The sequence below is a fragment of the Vipera ursinii genome (assembly GCF_947247035.1).
Source record: "Vipera ursinii genome assembly, chromosome: 1".
In the NCBI taxonomy this organism is placed as follows: domain Eukaryota; kingdom Metazoa; phylum Chordata; class Lepidosauria; order Squamata; family Viperidae; genus Vipera; species Vipera ursinii.
The window spans coordinates 225,644,529-225,660,322 of record NC_139512.1 but is presented as its reverse complement, the minus strand read 5'-3'; the positions used below and the strand labels follow the sequence as shown (position 1 = coordinate 225,660,322).

The 15,794-nt window shown below is 37.1% G+C and overlaps 1 protein-coding gene across 1 annotated transcript in view; it reads left to right on the top strand.

Moving 5' to 3' along the window:
* The window catches only part of CSMD1 (CUB and Sushi multiple domains 1), a gene marked incomplete at its 5' end in the record, with an annotated part of 1,146,395 nt that overhangs the window by 1,085,694 nt on the left and 44,907 nt on the right, over window positions 1-15,794 (top strand). The window contains 6 exons of the mRNA XM_083350006.1: window positions 2,521-2,694; window positions 3,441-3,629; window positions 4,070-4,243; window positions 4,867-5,049; window positions 13,383-13,559; window positions 14,365-14,544. Coding sequence (XP_083206132.1) covers window positions 2,521-2,694; window positions 3,441-3,629; window positions 4,070-4,243; window positions 4,867-5,049; window positions 13,383-13,559; window positions 14,365-14,544 — 1,077 coding nt within the window. The remainder of the gene's footprint in view (window positions 1-2,520; window positions 2,695-3,440; window positions 3,630-4,069; window positions 4,244-4,866; window positions 5,050-13,382; window positions 13,560-14,364; window positions 14,545-15,794) is intronic.

The window sequence follows — 15,794 nt, the reverse complement described above, 5'->3', positions numbered from 1 at the left end:
CAGAGTGCCTGAAGAACTATGGACAGAGATTCGCAACATTGTACAAGAAGTAGCAACTAAAACCATCCCAAAGAAAAAGAAATGCAAGAAAGCAAAATGGTTGTCTGAGAAAGCTTTGCAAATAGCTGAGGACAGGAGAGAAGCGAAAGGCAAGGGAGAAAAAGAAAGATACACCCAATTGAATGCAGAATTCCAGACAATAGCTAGAAGATATAAGAATGCCTTCTTAAATGAACAGTGCAAAGAAATGGAAGAAAACAATAGAATAGGGAGTACTAGAGATCTCTTCAAGAAAATTGGAGAGATGAAGGGAACGTTTAATACAAAAATAGGCATGATAAAGGACCAAAATGGCAGAGAACTAACAGAAGCAGAAGAGATTAAGAAGAGGTGGCAAAATTACACAGAATAACTAGACAAGAACGAGCTTAACATCCCAGATAACCACGATGGTCACTGACCTCAAACCAGACATCCTAGAATCTGAAGTGAAATGGGCCTTAGGAAAGCTGAGCAACAACAAAGCTAGTGGAGGTGACAGTATTCCAGCTGAGCTATTCGAAATCTTAAAAGACGATGCAGTAAAAGTGTTACACTCAATTTGCCAGCAAATTTGGAAAACTCAACAGTGGCCACAGGATTGGAAAAGATCAGTTTACATTCCAATTCCAAAGAAAGGCAGTGCCAAAGAATGTTCAAACTATCGCACCATTGCACTCATTTCACATGCTAGTAAAGTTATGTTTAAAATCGTACAAACTAGACTCCAGCATTATGTGGATTGAGAACTACCAGAAGTACAGGCAGGATTTCGAAGAGGCAGAGAAACTAGAGAGCAAATTGCCAACATACGCTGGATCATGGAGGGAGTTCCAGAAAAACATTTACTTCTGCTTCATTGACTATGCTAAAGCATTTGATTATGTGGATCACAACAAACTATGGCAAGTTCTTAAAGAGATGGGAATACCAGACCATCTTATTTGTCTCTTGAGAAACCTATATGTGGGTCAAGAAGCAACAGTGAGAACTGGACACGGAACCACTGACTGGTTCAAAATTGGGAAAGGAGTCTGGCAGGGCTGTATACTGTCACCCTGCCTGTTTAACTTATATGCAGAGCACATCATGAGAAAGGCAGGGTTAGAGGAATCAAAAGTTGGAATTAAGATTGCCGGGAGAAATATCAACAACCTAAGATATAAAGATAATACCACTCTAATGGCAGAAAGTGAAGAGGAACTAAAGAGCCTCTTGTTGCGAGTGAAGAAGGAGAGTGAAAAAGTTGGGTTCAAACTGAACATTAAGAAAACCAAGATCATGGCATCCGACCCTCTCAATTTCTGGCAAATAGATGGGGAAGAAATGGAGGTAGAGACAGATTTTATTTTCCTGGGCTCCAAGATCACCGCAGATGGGGACTGCAGCCAAGAAATTAAAAGACACTTGCTCCTGGGGAGGAAAGCCATGGCAAATCTAGACAGCACACTAAAAAGCAGAGACATCACCCTGCCAAAAAAAGTGTGTATAGTCAAGGCTATGGTCTTCCCAGTTGCAATGTATGGCTGTGAAAGTTGGACCATAAGAAAGGCTGAGCGCCAAAGAATTGAAGCCTTTGAACTGTGGTGCTGGAGAAGACTCCTGTGAGTCCCTTAGACTGCAAGGCGATCAAACTGGTCAGTCCTAGAGGAGATCAACCCTGACTGCTCTTTAGAAGGCTAGATCCTGAAGCTGAAACTCAAATACTTTGGCCACCTAATGTGAAGGAAGGACTCACTGGAGAAGAGCCTAATGCTGGGAAAGGTTGAGGGCAAGAGAAGAAGGGGACGACAGAGAATGAGGTGGCTGGATGGAGTCACTGAAGCAGTAGGCGTGAGCTTAAATGGACTCCAGAAGATGGTAGAGGACAGGAAGGCCTGGAGGAACATTGTCCATGGGGTCACGATGGGTCGGACACGACTTCGCAACTAACAACAACTAGTTTTTAATCTCCTTGTTTAAAACTTTTAATAAAAAATTATGAACAAGAAAAAGAGTAGGTGCATTGAAGGAAAAAAGTTGTTGCACACCTAGAAGTCAGCTTGCATGACTTTTGTTGAAGCCAACAATTAATAATCATTTAAAAGCATTTTTCAAAAATAAAAAAGATATGGCAGCTTTGTGTCAAAACAAGTTCTTTTACCCACCAGAAAAAAGGACAATAAACTGAAAGAGCAAGGAATTTCCTATAGGGATAGAAGGAATCTTTAGCAAACAAGCATAGTTCATTTTCTGGATGTCAATACCCTTTAGTGTATGCTGTAGCAGTTAATTTGGGAATTTCCCTATAGCAGCTATGACTTGAGAGGGATCACAACATATTTCCAAAATATCAAATGTGCTCATAGTTTTCATATGTTGTTGACTTAACGTCTCAATTCACCCATAGCTTCTGGTTTATAAAATGACAGCATAGACACTTACCCTGAAGACAAGTCCCTGACTTAGGTTTACAAGATGCTCTGAACTTACTTTCAACAGCAATCACATGTGGCCATCCCGGAAACCCTTTGCATGGTGTGACCAATGGCAGTGAGTTCAACTTGAACGATGTAGTCAACTTCACCTGCAATACAGGATATTTACTTCAGGGTGTCTCCCGAGCACAGTGCAGAAGCAATGGACAGTGGAGCAGCTCTTTACCTAGTTGCCAAGGTAAGTCACCTGCAATAGGATTTGTGCATCACTCTACCCATGAAATGTAGTTTTCTTAAATCAGTCCAAGACTTCAGGTAGGAAAGCATTTTCTGAAGGTGGATTTGCCTAGTCCTGTTCATGTTACTAAACATTAAGGTTTTGATTTCTTTCCCTTTATATTTTGTGTATATTAGCAACTCTGTCACAGTGAGACCTGGTGCCTACTAAAAGCTTTAAATGATAGACTCATAATCTACTATGCAAAGTACACAGTCATCTGAGAAACATAATAAAAATCCATTGTATTCCTCATCTTACTCATATTAGCATTGTGTAAGGAAATGTTTTCTTTTCGTTATAATTTTAAACTTCAGGATACTAGAAACAAGCTCATTTTACTAAACCCCCCCCACAAATCCAAACTAGGACCAAGTTTTTGTTTCAAAATAAATTCTTAAGAACCATTTTGTGCACCCATATTCTTCTTCCATGCAAAGATTGGCTTCCAATGTATTAAAACACAGATTATAGTACTGGAACAACTTTTTAAAAAAGTTTACTTGTTGTCACTTACATACACAACTGAAAGGCATTAGTGGGCTATTCCATTGCAAACCAAAGAAAGTATTTTGATTGCAATGGAAAGGGAGGGAGGGCAGCAGGAAGGAAGGCTTCATTAAAATGAAAAATTGGAGCAAAGGTGCACAGTGCACCATTTTCTCAATCTTCATTACATAGTGAGAAAACTTCTATTGATTTTACAGTGGTGAACTGTTCAGATCCTGGCTTTATGGAAAATTCTATTCGTCATGGACAGCAGAATTTCCCTGAATCTTTCAAGTATGGAAGCAGTGTCATATACCACTGTAAGAAGGGGTTCTATCTTCTAGGATCTTCCACTGTTACATGTAAAGCCAATGGTTTATGGGACAGATCATTACCCAAATGTTTGCGTAAGTACCCAACAACTGTTTCATTTTTTTTCATTAGAAGGCCAGAAATCTCACTTATTACAATGATGCATGTGAGCTATTCTTACAGTGAATTCATTGTGTGACAAACTTTCTTTAATTTTCACCTCATACCTGTCTTCCTGCCCACTTTATTTAGAACAGTGAATTAGCAAGGAAATTCATGGACAATACCCAAGTAACAGAGGGTAAAATGTGAAATTGTTCACTGCATACAGGTAATGGGGATCATGGAAGGAATATATCAGTTAGTGGTCTCAAGTTCATTTTTGCTTTATTTTATTTATTTATTTATTTATTTATTTATTTATTTATTTATTTATTTATTTATTTATTTATTTATTTATTTATTTATTTATTTATGCTTTATGCTCTGACTTCATAATTATCAACTTTTAAAACTGTGTTTTTTTTCATCATAGCAATATCTTGTGGACATCCTGGAGTGCCAACAAATGCAATTCTATCAGGAGATAAATTTACATTTGGATCTGTTGTTCACTACTCGTGCACAGAAAGGCAAACTCTCTTGGGAAACTCTAGCAGAGTGTGCCAGGAAAACAGCCGCTGGAGTGGGACACTCCCACATTGTTCAGGTAATTTTGTGAGAGATTAATTGGGAGCTTCTAATATATTTCTAATGTTCATTTGCTATTTTTAGCATAAGTTTCATTGTTTTATTTAACAAAAATGGCTTCCTTGACTGCGACTCCTAAGATGGGTAAGTGGTTTCAACAGATCCCAGAAATGAGATCATAGTTGTCTGTCCAGAAGAGTGCAGCTCTTCTTAGGAGCAGCTAAGGTACTACACGGAATCTCAAATTCTGAGGCCTCTAGTAGAGGATTCAGGATTGAGGAAGACACAGACCACCTCCAGGGGTGAGATGGGAATGATAATATAATACTGTCTAATAGAAAATCTGACAGGCACTAGCAAATTTATATTTTATACAAAGGGAGACATATGATTGACATAATATTTGAAAGACTGTTCAGTGAGTCAATAGGTAATTAGGGAATCAGCTAATTTGGTGTATTAAAAAAAGTCAAAAATAAAACTAGCACTTCCAACATTTCTGCATGTGATTGCAATTCAAAGTGAGCCTCGATATTGGAATCAAAGTATAAAACATTTGTTACTACAGTAGTCCAAAATAAGATGAATCTGAAACAGTGTGCACTTCCCAATTTTAAATGTAATTCTGTTCATAATTTTTAGGAAACAATCCAGGATATTGTGATGATCCTGGAATGCCCTCTCATGGTTCTAGACTAGGTGATGAGTTCAAGATCAAAAGCCTAATACGTTTCTCCTGCGAAATGGGCTATCAGTTGAGAGGTTCCCCAGAAAGAACATGTCTTCTTAATGGATCTTGGTCTGGACTGCAGCCGGTCTGTGAAGGTTTGTAATAGAAATAGCAAGTTCCAACTCATGTGATTTATAAGTATACTCTTTTTGGTTGAGTGGGTGGGGGAAAAATAAACTATTGTACTCTACGTTTACTCAAAAATACAGTTTAAAATATTTTAAATATTTAAATTAAATTAAAATATTGTTGTTGTTAGTTGCAAAGTTGTGTCCGACCCATCACGACCCCATGGACAACGTTCCTCCAGGCCTTCCTGTCCTCTACCATCTTCTGGAGTCCATTTAAGCTCACGCCTACTGCTTCAGTGACTCCATCCAGCCACCTCATTCTCTGTCATCCCCTTCTTCTCTTGCCCTCAACCTTTCCCAGCATTAGGCTCTTCTCCAGTGAGTCCTTCCTTCTCATAAGGTGGCCAAGGTATTTGAGTTTCAGCTTCAGGATCTAGCCTTCTAAAGAGCAGTCAGGGTTGATCTCCTCTAGAACTGACCGGTTTGATCACCTTGCAGTCCAAGGGACTCGCAGGAGTCTTCTCCAGCACCATAGTTCAAAGGCCTCAATTCTTTGGTGCTCAGCCTTTCTTATGGTCCAACATTCACAAACATATATTGCAACTGGGAAGACCATAGCCTTGACAATACTCACTTTTGTTGGCAGGGTAATGTCTCTGCTTTTTAGTGTGCTGTCTAGATTTTTTTAAAAAAATCCCATTTACAGGTAAAACTTGAAAAATTAGAATTTTGTGCAAAAGTTCATTTATTTCAATAATGCAACTTAAAAGGGAAAGCTAATATATGAGATAGACTCATTACATGCAAAGCAAGATAGTTCAAGCTGTGATTTGTCATAATTGTGATGTTTATGGCTTACAGCTCATGAAAACCCCAAATCCAGAATCTCAGAAAATTAGAATATTGTGAAAAGGTGCAATATTCTAGGTTCAAAGTGTCCCACTCTAATCAGCTAATTAAGCCATAACACCTGCAAAGGGTTCCTGAGCCTTTAAATGGTCTCTCAGTCTGGTTCAGTAGGAATCACAATCATGGGTAAGACTGCTGACCTGACAGTTTGCAGAAAACCATCATTGACACCCTCCATAAGGAGGGAAAGCCTCAAAAGGTAATTGCAAAAGAAGTTGAATGTTCCCAAAGTGCTGTATCAAAGCACATTAATAGAAAGTTATGTGGAAGGGGAAAGTGTGGAAGAAAAAGGTGCACAAGCAGCAGGGATGACCGCAGCCTGGAAAGCATTGTCAGGAAAAGGCCATTCAAAAGTGTTGGGGACTTTCACAAGGAGTGGACTGAGGCTGGAGTCAAGTGCATCAAGAGCTACCACACAGAGACAGATCCTGGACATGGGCTTCAAATGTCGTATTCCTCTTATCAAGCCGCTCCTGAACAACAAACGACGTCAGAAGCGTCTTACCTGGGCTAAAGAAAAACAGACCTGGTCTGTTGCTCAGTGGTCCAAAGTCCTCTTTTCTGATGAGAGCAAATTTTGCATCTCATTTGGAAACCAAGGACCCAGAGTCTGGAGGAAGAATGGAGAGGCACACACTGCAAGATGCTTGAAGTCCAGTGTGAAGTTTCCACAGTCTGTGTTGATTTGGGGAGCCATGTCATCTGCTGGTATTGGTCCACTGTGCTTCATTAAGTCCAGGGTCAATGCAGCCGTCTACCAGGAGATTTTGGAGCACTTCATGCTTCCTTCCACAGACGAGCTTTATGGGGATGCTGACTTCATTTTCCAGCAGGACCTGGCACCTGCCCCACTGCCAAAAGCACCAAAACCTGGTTCAATGACCGTGGGATTACTGTGCTTGATTGGCCAGCAAACTCACCTGACCTGAACCCCATAGAGAATCTATGGGGCATTGCCAAGAGAAAGAGGAGAGACATGAGACCGAACAATGCAGAAGAGCTGAAGGCCGCTATTGAAGCATCCTGGTCTTCCATAACACCTCAGCAGTGCCACAGGCTGATAGATTCCATGCCACGCCACATTGAGGCAGTAATTGCTTCAAAAGGGGCCCAAACCAAGTACTGAATACATATGCATGCTTATACTTTCCAGAGGTCCGATATTGTTCTATGTACACTCCTTGTTTTATTGATTGCATGTAATATTCTAATTTACTAAGATTGTGGATTTGGGGTTTTCATGAGCTGTATGCCATAATCATCACAATTATGACAAATCACGCCTTGAACTATCTTGCTTTGCATGTAATGAGTCTATCTCATATATTAGTTTCCCCTTTTAAGTTGCATTACTGAAATAAATGAACTTTTGCACGATATTCTAATTTTTCAAGTTTCACCTGTATATCCCGCCCTTCTCCGAAGACTCAGGGCGGCTTACAATCTAAGAAGCACAAATCAATGTGCTTAGCAATAGCCTTCATTCTATGTATATGCCTGCTTATTAGGGCTTTGCCCCCCCCCAAGCGGCATTTTTACAGTCAGCTTATTGCCTCCAACAATCTGGGTCCTCATTTTACCTACCTCAGAAGGATGGAAGGCTGAGTCAACCTTGATTTGCCATGGCTTTCCTCCCCAGGAGCAAGTGTCTTAATTTTTTGTCTGCAGTCCCCATCTGCGGTGATCTTGGAGCCCATGAAAATAAAATCTGTCAGTAGCTCCATTTCTTCCCCATCTATTTGTCAGGGATTGAGAGGGCTGGATGCTATGATCTTGGTTTTCTTAATGTTAAGTTTCAAAATTAAAATATTAAATATTCTTAATCTCATAACCTGATTCTTGATCTGGATAAGTGGAAACCACCTATTATGCTCTAAATATACCCAATTCTAATTAGGAACTTGTTTTCTAATCCTGATATTCCGGTCCACTCTCATTCTTTTTATTCTCAGGGAGGGCAGAGTTTACCATTCCAGTGAAAGAGATTTTCCGTCCCAATACATTTGCATTTCTGCAAGAAGAAAGAAAGAAACCAGCTCTAGGCTACCCAAATATTTCATAAATATTTTTTTTAGAATTTACTCTTTTTTATGCCTCAGATTAATCAGTATAGACTAAGTTTAGTCTCAGTATATTGTATGTGTGTGTGGTATGAGGACAAGAGATAAATGTTGAAATCTAATACAACGTACCTGCTATCTCCTATCTCAGCAGCTCCTAACCTTTTCTGTATCCCACACCCCTAGAATGCTTCTGATATATTCTCGCACCCCTTACAAAAGTTCATAATAATGGCAACAAATTATGCACATCCACTATAATTTTGAAAACCCAAGTTTTCGTACCCCCTGGAATATCGTCTTGCACCCCTGGTTGGGAACCCCTGCACTATCTCTCTCTCTCTCCCTTTTTGTTATATATTTTATTGATTTTTTAAAAAAAAACATAAATCACAATAATTGGTGAACAGTGTGTTGTCTGGGTTACATTTGTAAAACAATAATTAACAATTGATTTCTATAATCCATAATCCACATAATGGTTTTAGTTGATTTCCTCTTTTCCCAAAATATCCTCTTTTGCAAACATTGAGTTAATACAATTATTATTGTTTTGATAGATAACAATTTATATATATATATATATATATATATATATATATATATATATATATATATATGTATATATATATATATATATATATATATATATATGTGTGTGTGTGTGTGTGTGTGTGTGTGTGTGTGTCTGTGTCTGTGTGTGTGTGTGTGTTATGTGTGTCTGTGTGTCTGTGTGTGTCTGTGTGTCTGTGTGTATATATATATTTCCCAATATTCCTAATAATAATAATCACATCAATATAATATTTCTTTTCTATCCAATCATTCTGGTTGCCTTATCATAGATCCTGTTACAGTCCTTGTTTTAATTTGTTTCTCCCACCAAATTCTAGGTATTTTTACTGATTAAGATTTTCTCAAAAATTAATTAAATTTAAAAAATTAACTATTTTTCCATATGAACCATCTCACACTTTAAATTTCTTCAGGAATAGATAAAACAATGACAAAAAAAGAAAGGAGAGCAAGAGTAAAGAAACATAAAAAATAACATACTATTTAAAATATATATCCCTCCTAAGCTAATATATATTTATTTTCCAAATTTCTTATTCTTTTTAACCATAATTAAAAATATGTTTAATCTTTAAACATTCCATTTAATACATCTAGTCATCTAGTCCTTTAACTCTTATTCAAAACATTTTATCCATTATAATTTTCTTAAATTCAATCACATTTAAGTATCTAAAACATTTCCTTTATCTAGGTCATTTCAACTTCTTTATTTTACTCATATCAAGAAAGAGAACAAAAAAAGGGAATAAAGCATATTATATTATTTAGGAAATTCATCCTTCTTAGAATGACATATATATTCCAAAACTTTTCTGTTTCTTGAACCATATTCAAACAAATGTTTTTTTTTTAAGTATTCTGTCTGGTAAGTCCCATCATCTATTTTCTTAGTTTCCACTTTAGTCTTTTTCCTTTGCCCAGTATCTTTCTTAATCAATGTATTTTGCTTAATCAAAAAGTTTTTCTGTATGTTCGTAAATGTTGCTGTAGATATAAAAAGAAAATCTACAGAAGTGTCTTTGTATGGGCCTTTCCATGTTTGTTGAAAACCTTTTGCTTTTTCTTTCTCTCCACTTCTCTTATCATTTCCTTTCTCTCCAATGTTCCTGAAGTCTCTACGGTCCATTTTATCCAATCTGTTTTCTCGTCCTCAAATTTATTTTGTACTCTTAAGAAATAAGTTGTGTTTTCCAATTCTTGTGATTTTTTCCCCACTAGGATTAAATCATGTTTCCTTGTTTTGTTAAGTTTCATCTTTAAGTCTCAATTCTATATCCATTTATCTGTTTTATCTGCTGCTCCTCTGTTGTTGTTTTCTGGGAATATTTTTGTTGCAGAATTAACTTAGAAATAGATTGATTTATATTTTCAAAGTTGTTTTGGATTTCTTTGTGGTTTAAAGTCATCGTTGTTTGAATTAGTTGCAGTGTACTATATATCTCCTCTTGTGAAATAGTTATGTTATCTTGATATGTTCTTTCTACATGTCTCTGATCCATGATGGCCAAGAATTTGAGTTTTTTCTCTTCCTTTCTTTTCTCTGCAAATAGCTTTAGAGTCCCGATTAAATAGATATTTGTAATCCAAATAATTCAAAAAAGATTTTTCCCCTGAAATTTATAATTCTGTCTTTGTCTACTACCCAGATTGTCTTTTTTCCCCCTCACAGCTGTTTTTTGTTGTTAAAACTTTGAAGGTAACAAACACAGATTAGCTTTTCCCAGGTTTTGCAAGTCTTATATTAAAATCATAGTTGTTGTAGTCTTTATCCATCACTAGGTGTCAGCAACTATTTGTTTTTCAATTTCATATATTTTGATCCTCCATAAAAAGTTTAATTTGTTGCTTCTGTTAGTATAAGTGTGGGGCGGAAATCCTCCTCCTTCCCTTTCTTGAGGATCTTTTCCAGGAAATTAAATGTAGAATAGGAAAAAAAAAGATTGAATTCCTTACCCAGTTTCAAGCACGCTGTTCACAGTTGTGCTGGTTAATGCTTTTGGACTTCAGTTGCTAGTAGCTTGGGCTGGGCGATGCAATACGGCCAGCCTTTCTCCTGTCAGGTTAGAAGGCTTTCCCCAAGTCAAGTAGAATGGCTGCCACCGTTCCAGAATCTCTTCTTTCTTCGTCATCTCTCTGGGGCGACTTAGACCCATTTAGGGTCCCCAGGTAGGGTGAAATTAGCCGCAGTGGTGTAGAGAATCTGCAAGCCCGTGACCGGTCGCTATCACACAAAACCGGAAGTCCCCCTCCCTTATCTCTTAGCAAACAAAACCCTGTACCCTAAAGTTGGGGAAGAGGACTCTGAAGCAGGTGGGGAGTGGCAGAGGAAAAAGAGGAAAAGAAAATCCTAATGTGAAGCAGAGTTCTACTTATTTGACACTGAATATCTGCCGGAAATTGAGTAGATTTAACAATCCAAAATATGTGTCTATTAAATAAAAACTGATGATATGCACTTATTAGCATAGTACTGGCAAATATTCCCCAATATGAAACTGCTTATCTTTGGCTTACAGTTATCAGCCAAAAGAACATATAGGTAGTACTCGTTTAACAACTGCCCTTTTTAGTGACTGTTCAAAGTTTCAACAGTACTGAAAAAAATAACTTTATGACCACTGCTGTCACTTACAATCATTGCACTATTCGGAATGGGACAACTCAATGTAGCCGATTTGCCCTGGCTGTCTCACCCCAGTCAACTTGCTGCAAGACAACTCGCTACAGCCAATTTGCCATGGGACAACTTGCTATGGGACAATTCAACACAGGACAACTCAAGAGAGGGACAAGTGAATTGCAGCAGGCCTTGTCTTGCTTTAGGTTTAAACCTTCTCCAGTTAGAAGTCCTGGGGTGAGCCAGAGTGTGGAGTCCCAGGGCCTGTTGGTCAATTGGCATTGAATTGTCCCATGGCAAGTTGTTTCACAGCTAGATGGCCATAGCAAGTTATCCTGCAGCTAGTTGACAATGGCAAGTCAGTCGCGGCAAGTCGGCTGCAGCGAGTCCTCTGTGGCGAGTTGTCCTAGACCTGCTCTGTTGCCACAGTCGAGATTTGGACACTTCACATCCAGTGAGCATTTATGATCATTGAAGCATGCTGAGGTCTTGTGATCACCATTTGTGCACTTCAAAGTCAGCTTCAGTAAAGCAATGGAAAGTCTTGCTGAACAACCATGCCAATTAGTGACAGAATTGCTGATTCCATTTGTGGCCATTAAGCGAGGAGTTCCTGTACTATGTTTCATTGTTGTTCGTTAATCTAATGGAAACTTTCTGAATGAACCAGTGTACTGTATTATCTAACTTGCATTCTTTCAAGCTAGGAAAACAAAAGATAACCAGAAGCTCACATTATTCCAAGCAAGGCTGCTTTGAGAGTTGAATGTAGATGCAAATTGCTAGTATGGATTAATGGAAAAAAAATCTTGTGTTATTTAACTTTGCTAATGGGCATTGTCAAAGCATTTGCCTTAAATAGTGGAACAGAATAAGAGAAAACTAAGGACATCAATAGAAAGGTGAGCTGCAGGGAACTTTTGCTCTAGATTCAGATTTATGTCCTTCACTCACTTTTCTTTCTCCTTCCCAAAAGTACTGTATCTTAGTATATATTCATCCCATGTATAGAAATGATTATGATCCTCTCTTATTTTAATTTATTATAAGCACCTGTTCTCTTTTCCAGTCAGCAATCCATCTTCTTAAAGCTTCTTTCCTATCTAGAAAATGTTCCTCAGTTTCTTCATCTGTTGAATTGGTATATACTGTAGTAGTTAAATATTACATATCTATGGACTTTTTCATTTGTGGCACAATAGTGTGCATTGCAAAGTCTCTTGTGCAAAAATATGCCCTTTCTGGACATCATTAATCAAACAAAAATTATATTTGGATGCACATAATAGCCATTTTCCATTTTTCTCTGGTGAATTTTACTTCCTCAAATCTTCACCCTGCCCTCTGCCTAACATTGGCATGTTTCCTTTTGACTCAGCTTTGTTATTAAATGATTTTCTTAGAGCAAATGTAATTGGGAACAAAATGAATCTTCCATCCTGTCATTTGTTTTACCACAACAGAGCTATTGATGGGGAAATTATGAAACATACTCATGAGACAATAGACTAGAGTTGTAACTCTTTCTAAATTGGAAATTGTGTGATTAGGAGTTATGCAGCATCAGAAGGAAGCTGCTGTATATCTGAAAATAATCATGTGGGGGGAAAATTGCAAAGAATTTGAGTTCATCTTAATAAAAACTATGGTTCCTTCAAACGTAAACACCAAGTATTGAATTCTACTATGGATAATCACTGTAACCATTTCTAGGATATATCCTGGGAAACAAACCATGGTGTGTTTGCTTTCTGTGTGCGGGTATGTATATTGTAAAAGGTGGAAATATTCTAATGTTTTGAATAATTCCCACTTCTGTTTTCTTGCTTCATACTTCATGTTTCCAAATCTATTTAGGAGATTGTTATCAGACTGAAACTAATGAGTTATTATGATTGTATTAGCCCAATCCAAAAACTATTTTTATTCATGTATACCAGGGGTCTTCAAACTTGGCCCTTTTATGACTTGTGGACTTCAACTTCCAGAATTTCTCAGCCAGGCATGCTGGCTGAGGAATTCTGGGAGTTGAAGTCCACAAGTCATAAAAGGGCCAAGTTTGAAGACCCCTGATGTATAGCATAGAGCCACTAATGGCCGCAAACAATGGAAATATTGATTTTTGTGTTTTTAAATGTATTCACTTCTAATTAAGTTTATTTTTTTGCTCCTCCCATCTCCACTTTTGGCAGCTGTATCTTGTGGAAATCCTGGAACACCGGCCAATGGCAAGATAATCTATAGTGATGGGATTTCATTTTCCAGCTCAGTTATCTATGCTTGTTGGGAAGGCTATAAGACTTCTGGCCTGACAACTCGCCATTGTACAGCCAATGGGACATGGACTGGCATTGCCCCAGACTGTACAGGTTTGATATTAATACTCTGTTAACAATATATGTCAATATTAAAAGCAGTATTTGCATGGAAAATGTTTGGAAAAAGAAAGCATGATAAATTAAGTTTATTATCATGTGTTCAGTTTGATCCTAAGCATGTTCACTTGAATGTAAGTCCCATTGAAATCAGATAAAATTTAGTGAGTTTGCTTAGGTGCTTAATGTTATATTGTTCTAGCTTTATATATTCTCTACTCTAAACCAGATAAACATAGATTGCATTTCCTTCCAGAAATTAAACTCTGCTGTATTTTGCCAGAGGCAGATCTATATAATTATGTAAATTAATCTGCTAAACATGTTGGCCTTATCTGCAAATATTGTATAATGGCACACATAGATTTCAATCTAGTATACGTATATTTTTTTTTTACTAAGTGTAATCTGCATTATGTTTTATTTAGATCTTTACATCCTTATCAATAGCATAATTTCATTTCTCAATCTGAGTTTCGGTTTTGCAGTCCATCTCTGCTCCTAAATCAGTGAGATTGCTGTAACACAGGTTAGAAGTTCCATTTTCATGGCAGGAGTCCTTGATTATATTTATGTTCCATCAGGATTCGTCTCTACTATATAGACATATTCACAGAGAGGCTGTTTTAAAATTCCTTTGGTTGAAAGGTTGCCTTTCAGCAGGGGGCTGCTTGAATATGAATGTAAATTACACAGTTGTACTAGCACATTTCTGATGATATCTATTATGCATGGAAGCACATTTGCTGCAGAATACCGTTTCTTCAAAAAGAAAACTTTCTTGTTGTTTCCTAACTAGTGATCAGTTGTGGAGATCCAGGTGAACTGGCAAATGGCATTCAGTTTGGAAATGATTTCTCATTTAATAAGACAATAACCTATCAGTGCAATCCAGGCTACCTGATGGAACCTGTTGGAGCATTCACAATCCGTTGTACCAAAGATGGAACTTGGAACCAGAGTAAACCCATCTGTAAAGGTTTGGGCTTTTAATTGTAAACCCATCTGTAAAGCTTTGGGCATTTGATTGGCATGTAAATATTACTCACCCATTGCCTAACTAGAATTAAAATGTCATATTATTAAGGAACATTACTTTTAATAATTTTAAAGTAAATTTAAGTGGTAAGCCTTTAATATATTGCTATGGGTTTTTTTAATTGACTTAAGGAAATGGGAATGGCTATAAAATGGTTGTAATAGTCTTATCTGTTATTGAAGAAAAGGCATGTCATTTACTAACCTTTGTGATGTAGGCCACAAAGCATTTAAAGGCCAGGTGAATTTAGAAAGGAAAATATAACTATCTTGCCACTACATCATTCCTCCAAGTTCCTGTAAAACAAAACTTAAGTAGATTTTAGAAGCAAGTGAAACAGATGTTTCTAGCATTTATAATACCACAATTAGTCAATAAGAAATATGAAGTGGTATATAGTTTTAAGTTAAAACTGTACAATCATCTACATTCAGAACAGCCAGAATAAAACTAATTCTCCAACATTAAAACTTAAGAAACTAAAAGGATTAAATTAAGGTTTATCTCCTGCAAAAATTTTTTTGAGGGGTCACTCTATCTTGGATCTCAGGATTAGCCAACATATTATGCCAAGAAGGCATCTCTCTTTATTTTTTCATCAGGCTGACTTGGATTGATGACGGGTTTTTTAAAATGTTTTCATTTTTAAATTGTTTAGTTAATTTTTCTTGGGGCTGTTTATTTAATCTCTTTTAACTTTTGTATTGTTGTTTTTATTGTTGTTAGCCGCCCTGAGTCCTTCGGGAGATAGGGCGGCATATAAGTCCCAAAAATAAATAAATAAATAAATTTATTCAGTGAACTATAGGACTAAAATATGTAATCATTTATAGTACTTCAGTGTGCTCTACACAACACATCTTTTCTTACTGCTAAAATTGTATTATTACAATTACAATCTACTTTCTCAGGATATGTGAGATAGTCACTAAGCTGTCATCAGAATCTTCTAGAGCGGAAACCATTACTTAAATGGACATGAATTAGTTTCATCTTTCAGGTTTTTTTTCTACTGCTTTGGCAGACTCTTCACATTTTGTTTGCAAAGCTAAAGAAAATGTCTCTTGAATCGCTAGTCTTTGTTCTTTGTAACGGTTTTCAGTGAAGACAAGTTAGAGAAAGCATAAACTACCTTAAGTCTTTGGTTATGCAGGTCTCATTCCATAAATGATAATGCTACATTTGTAAAT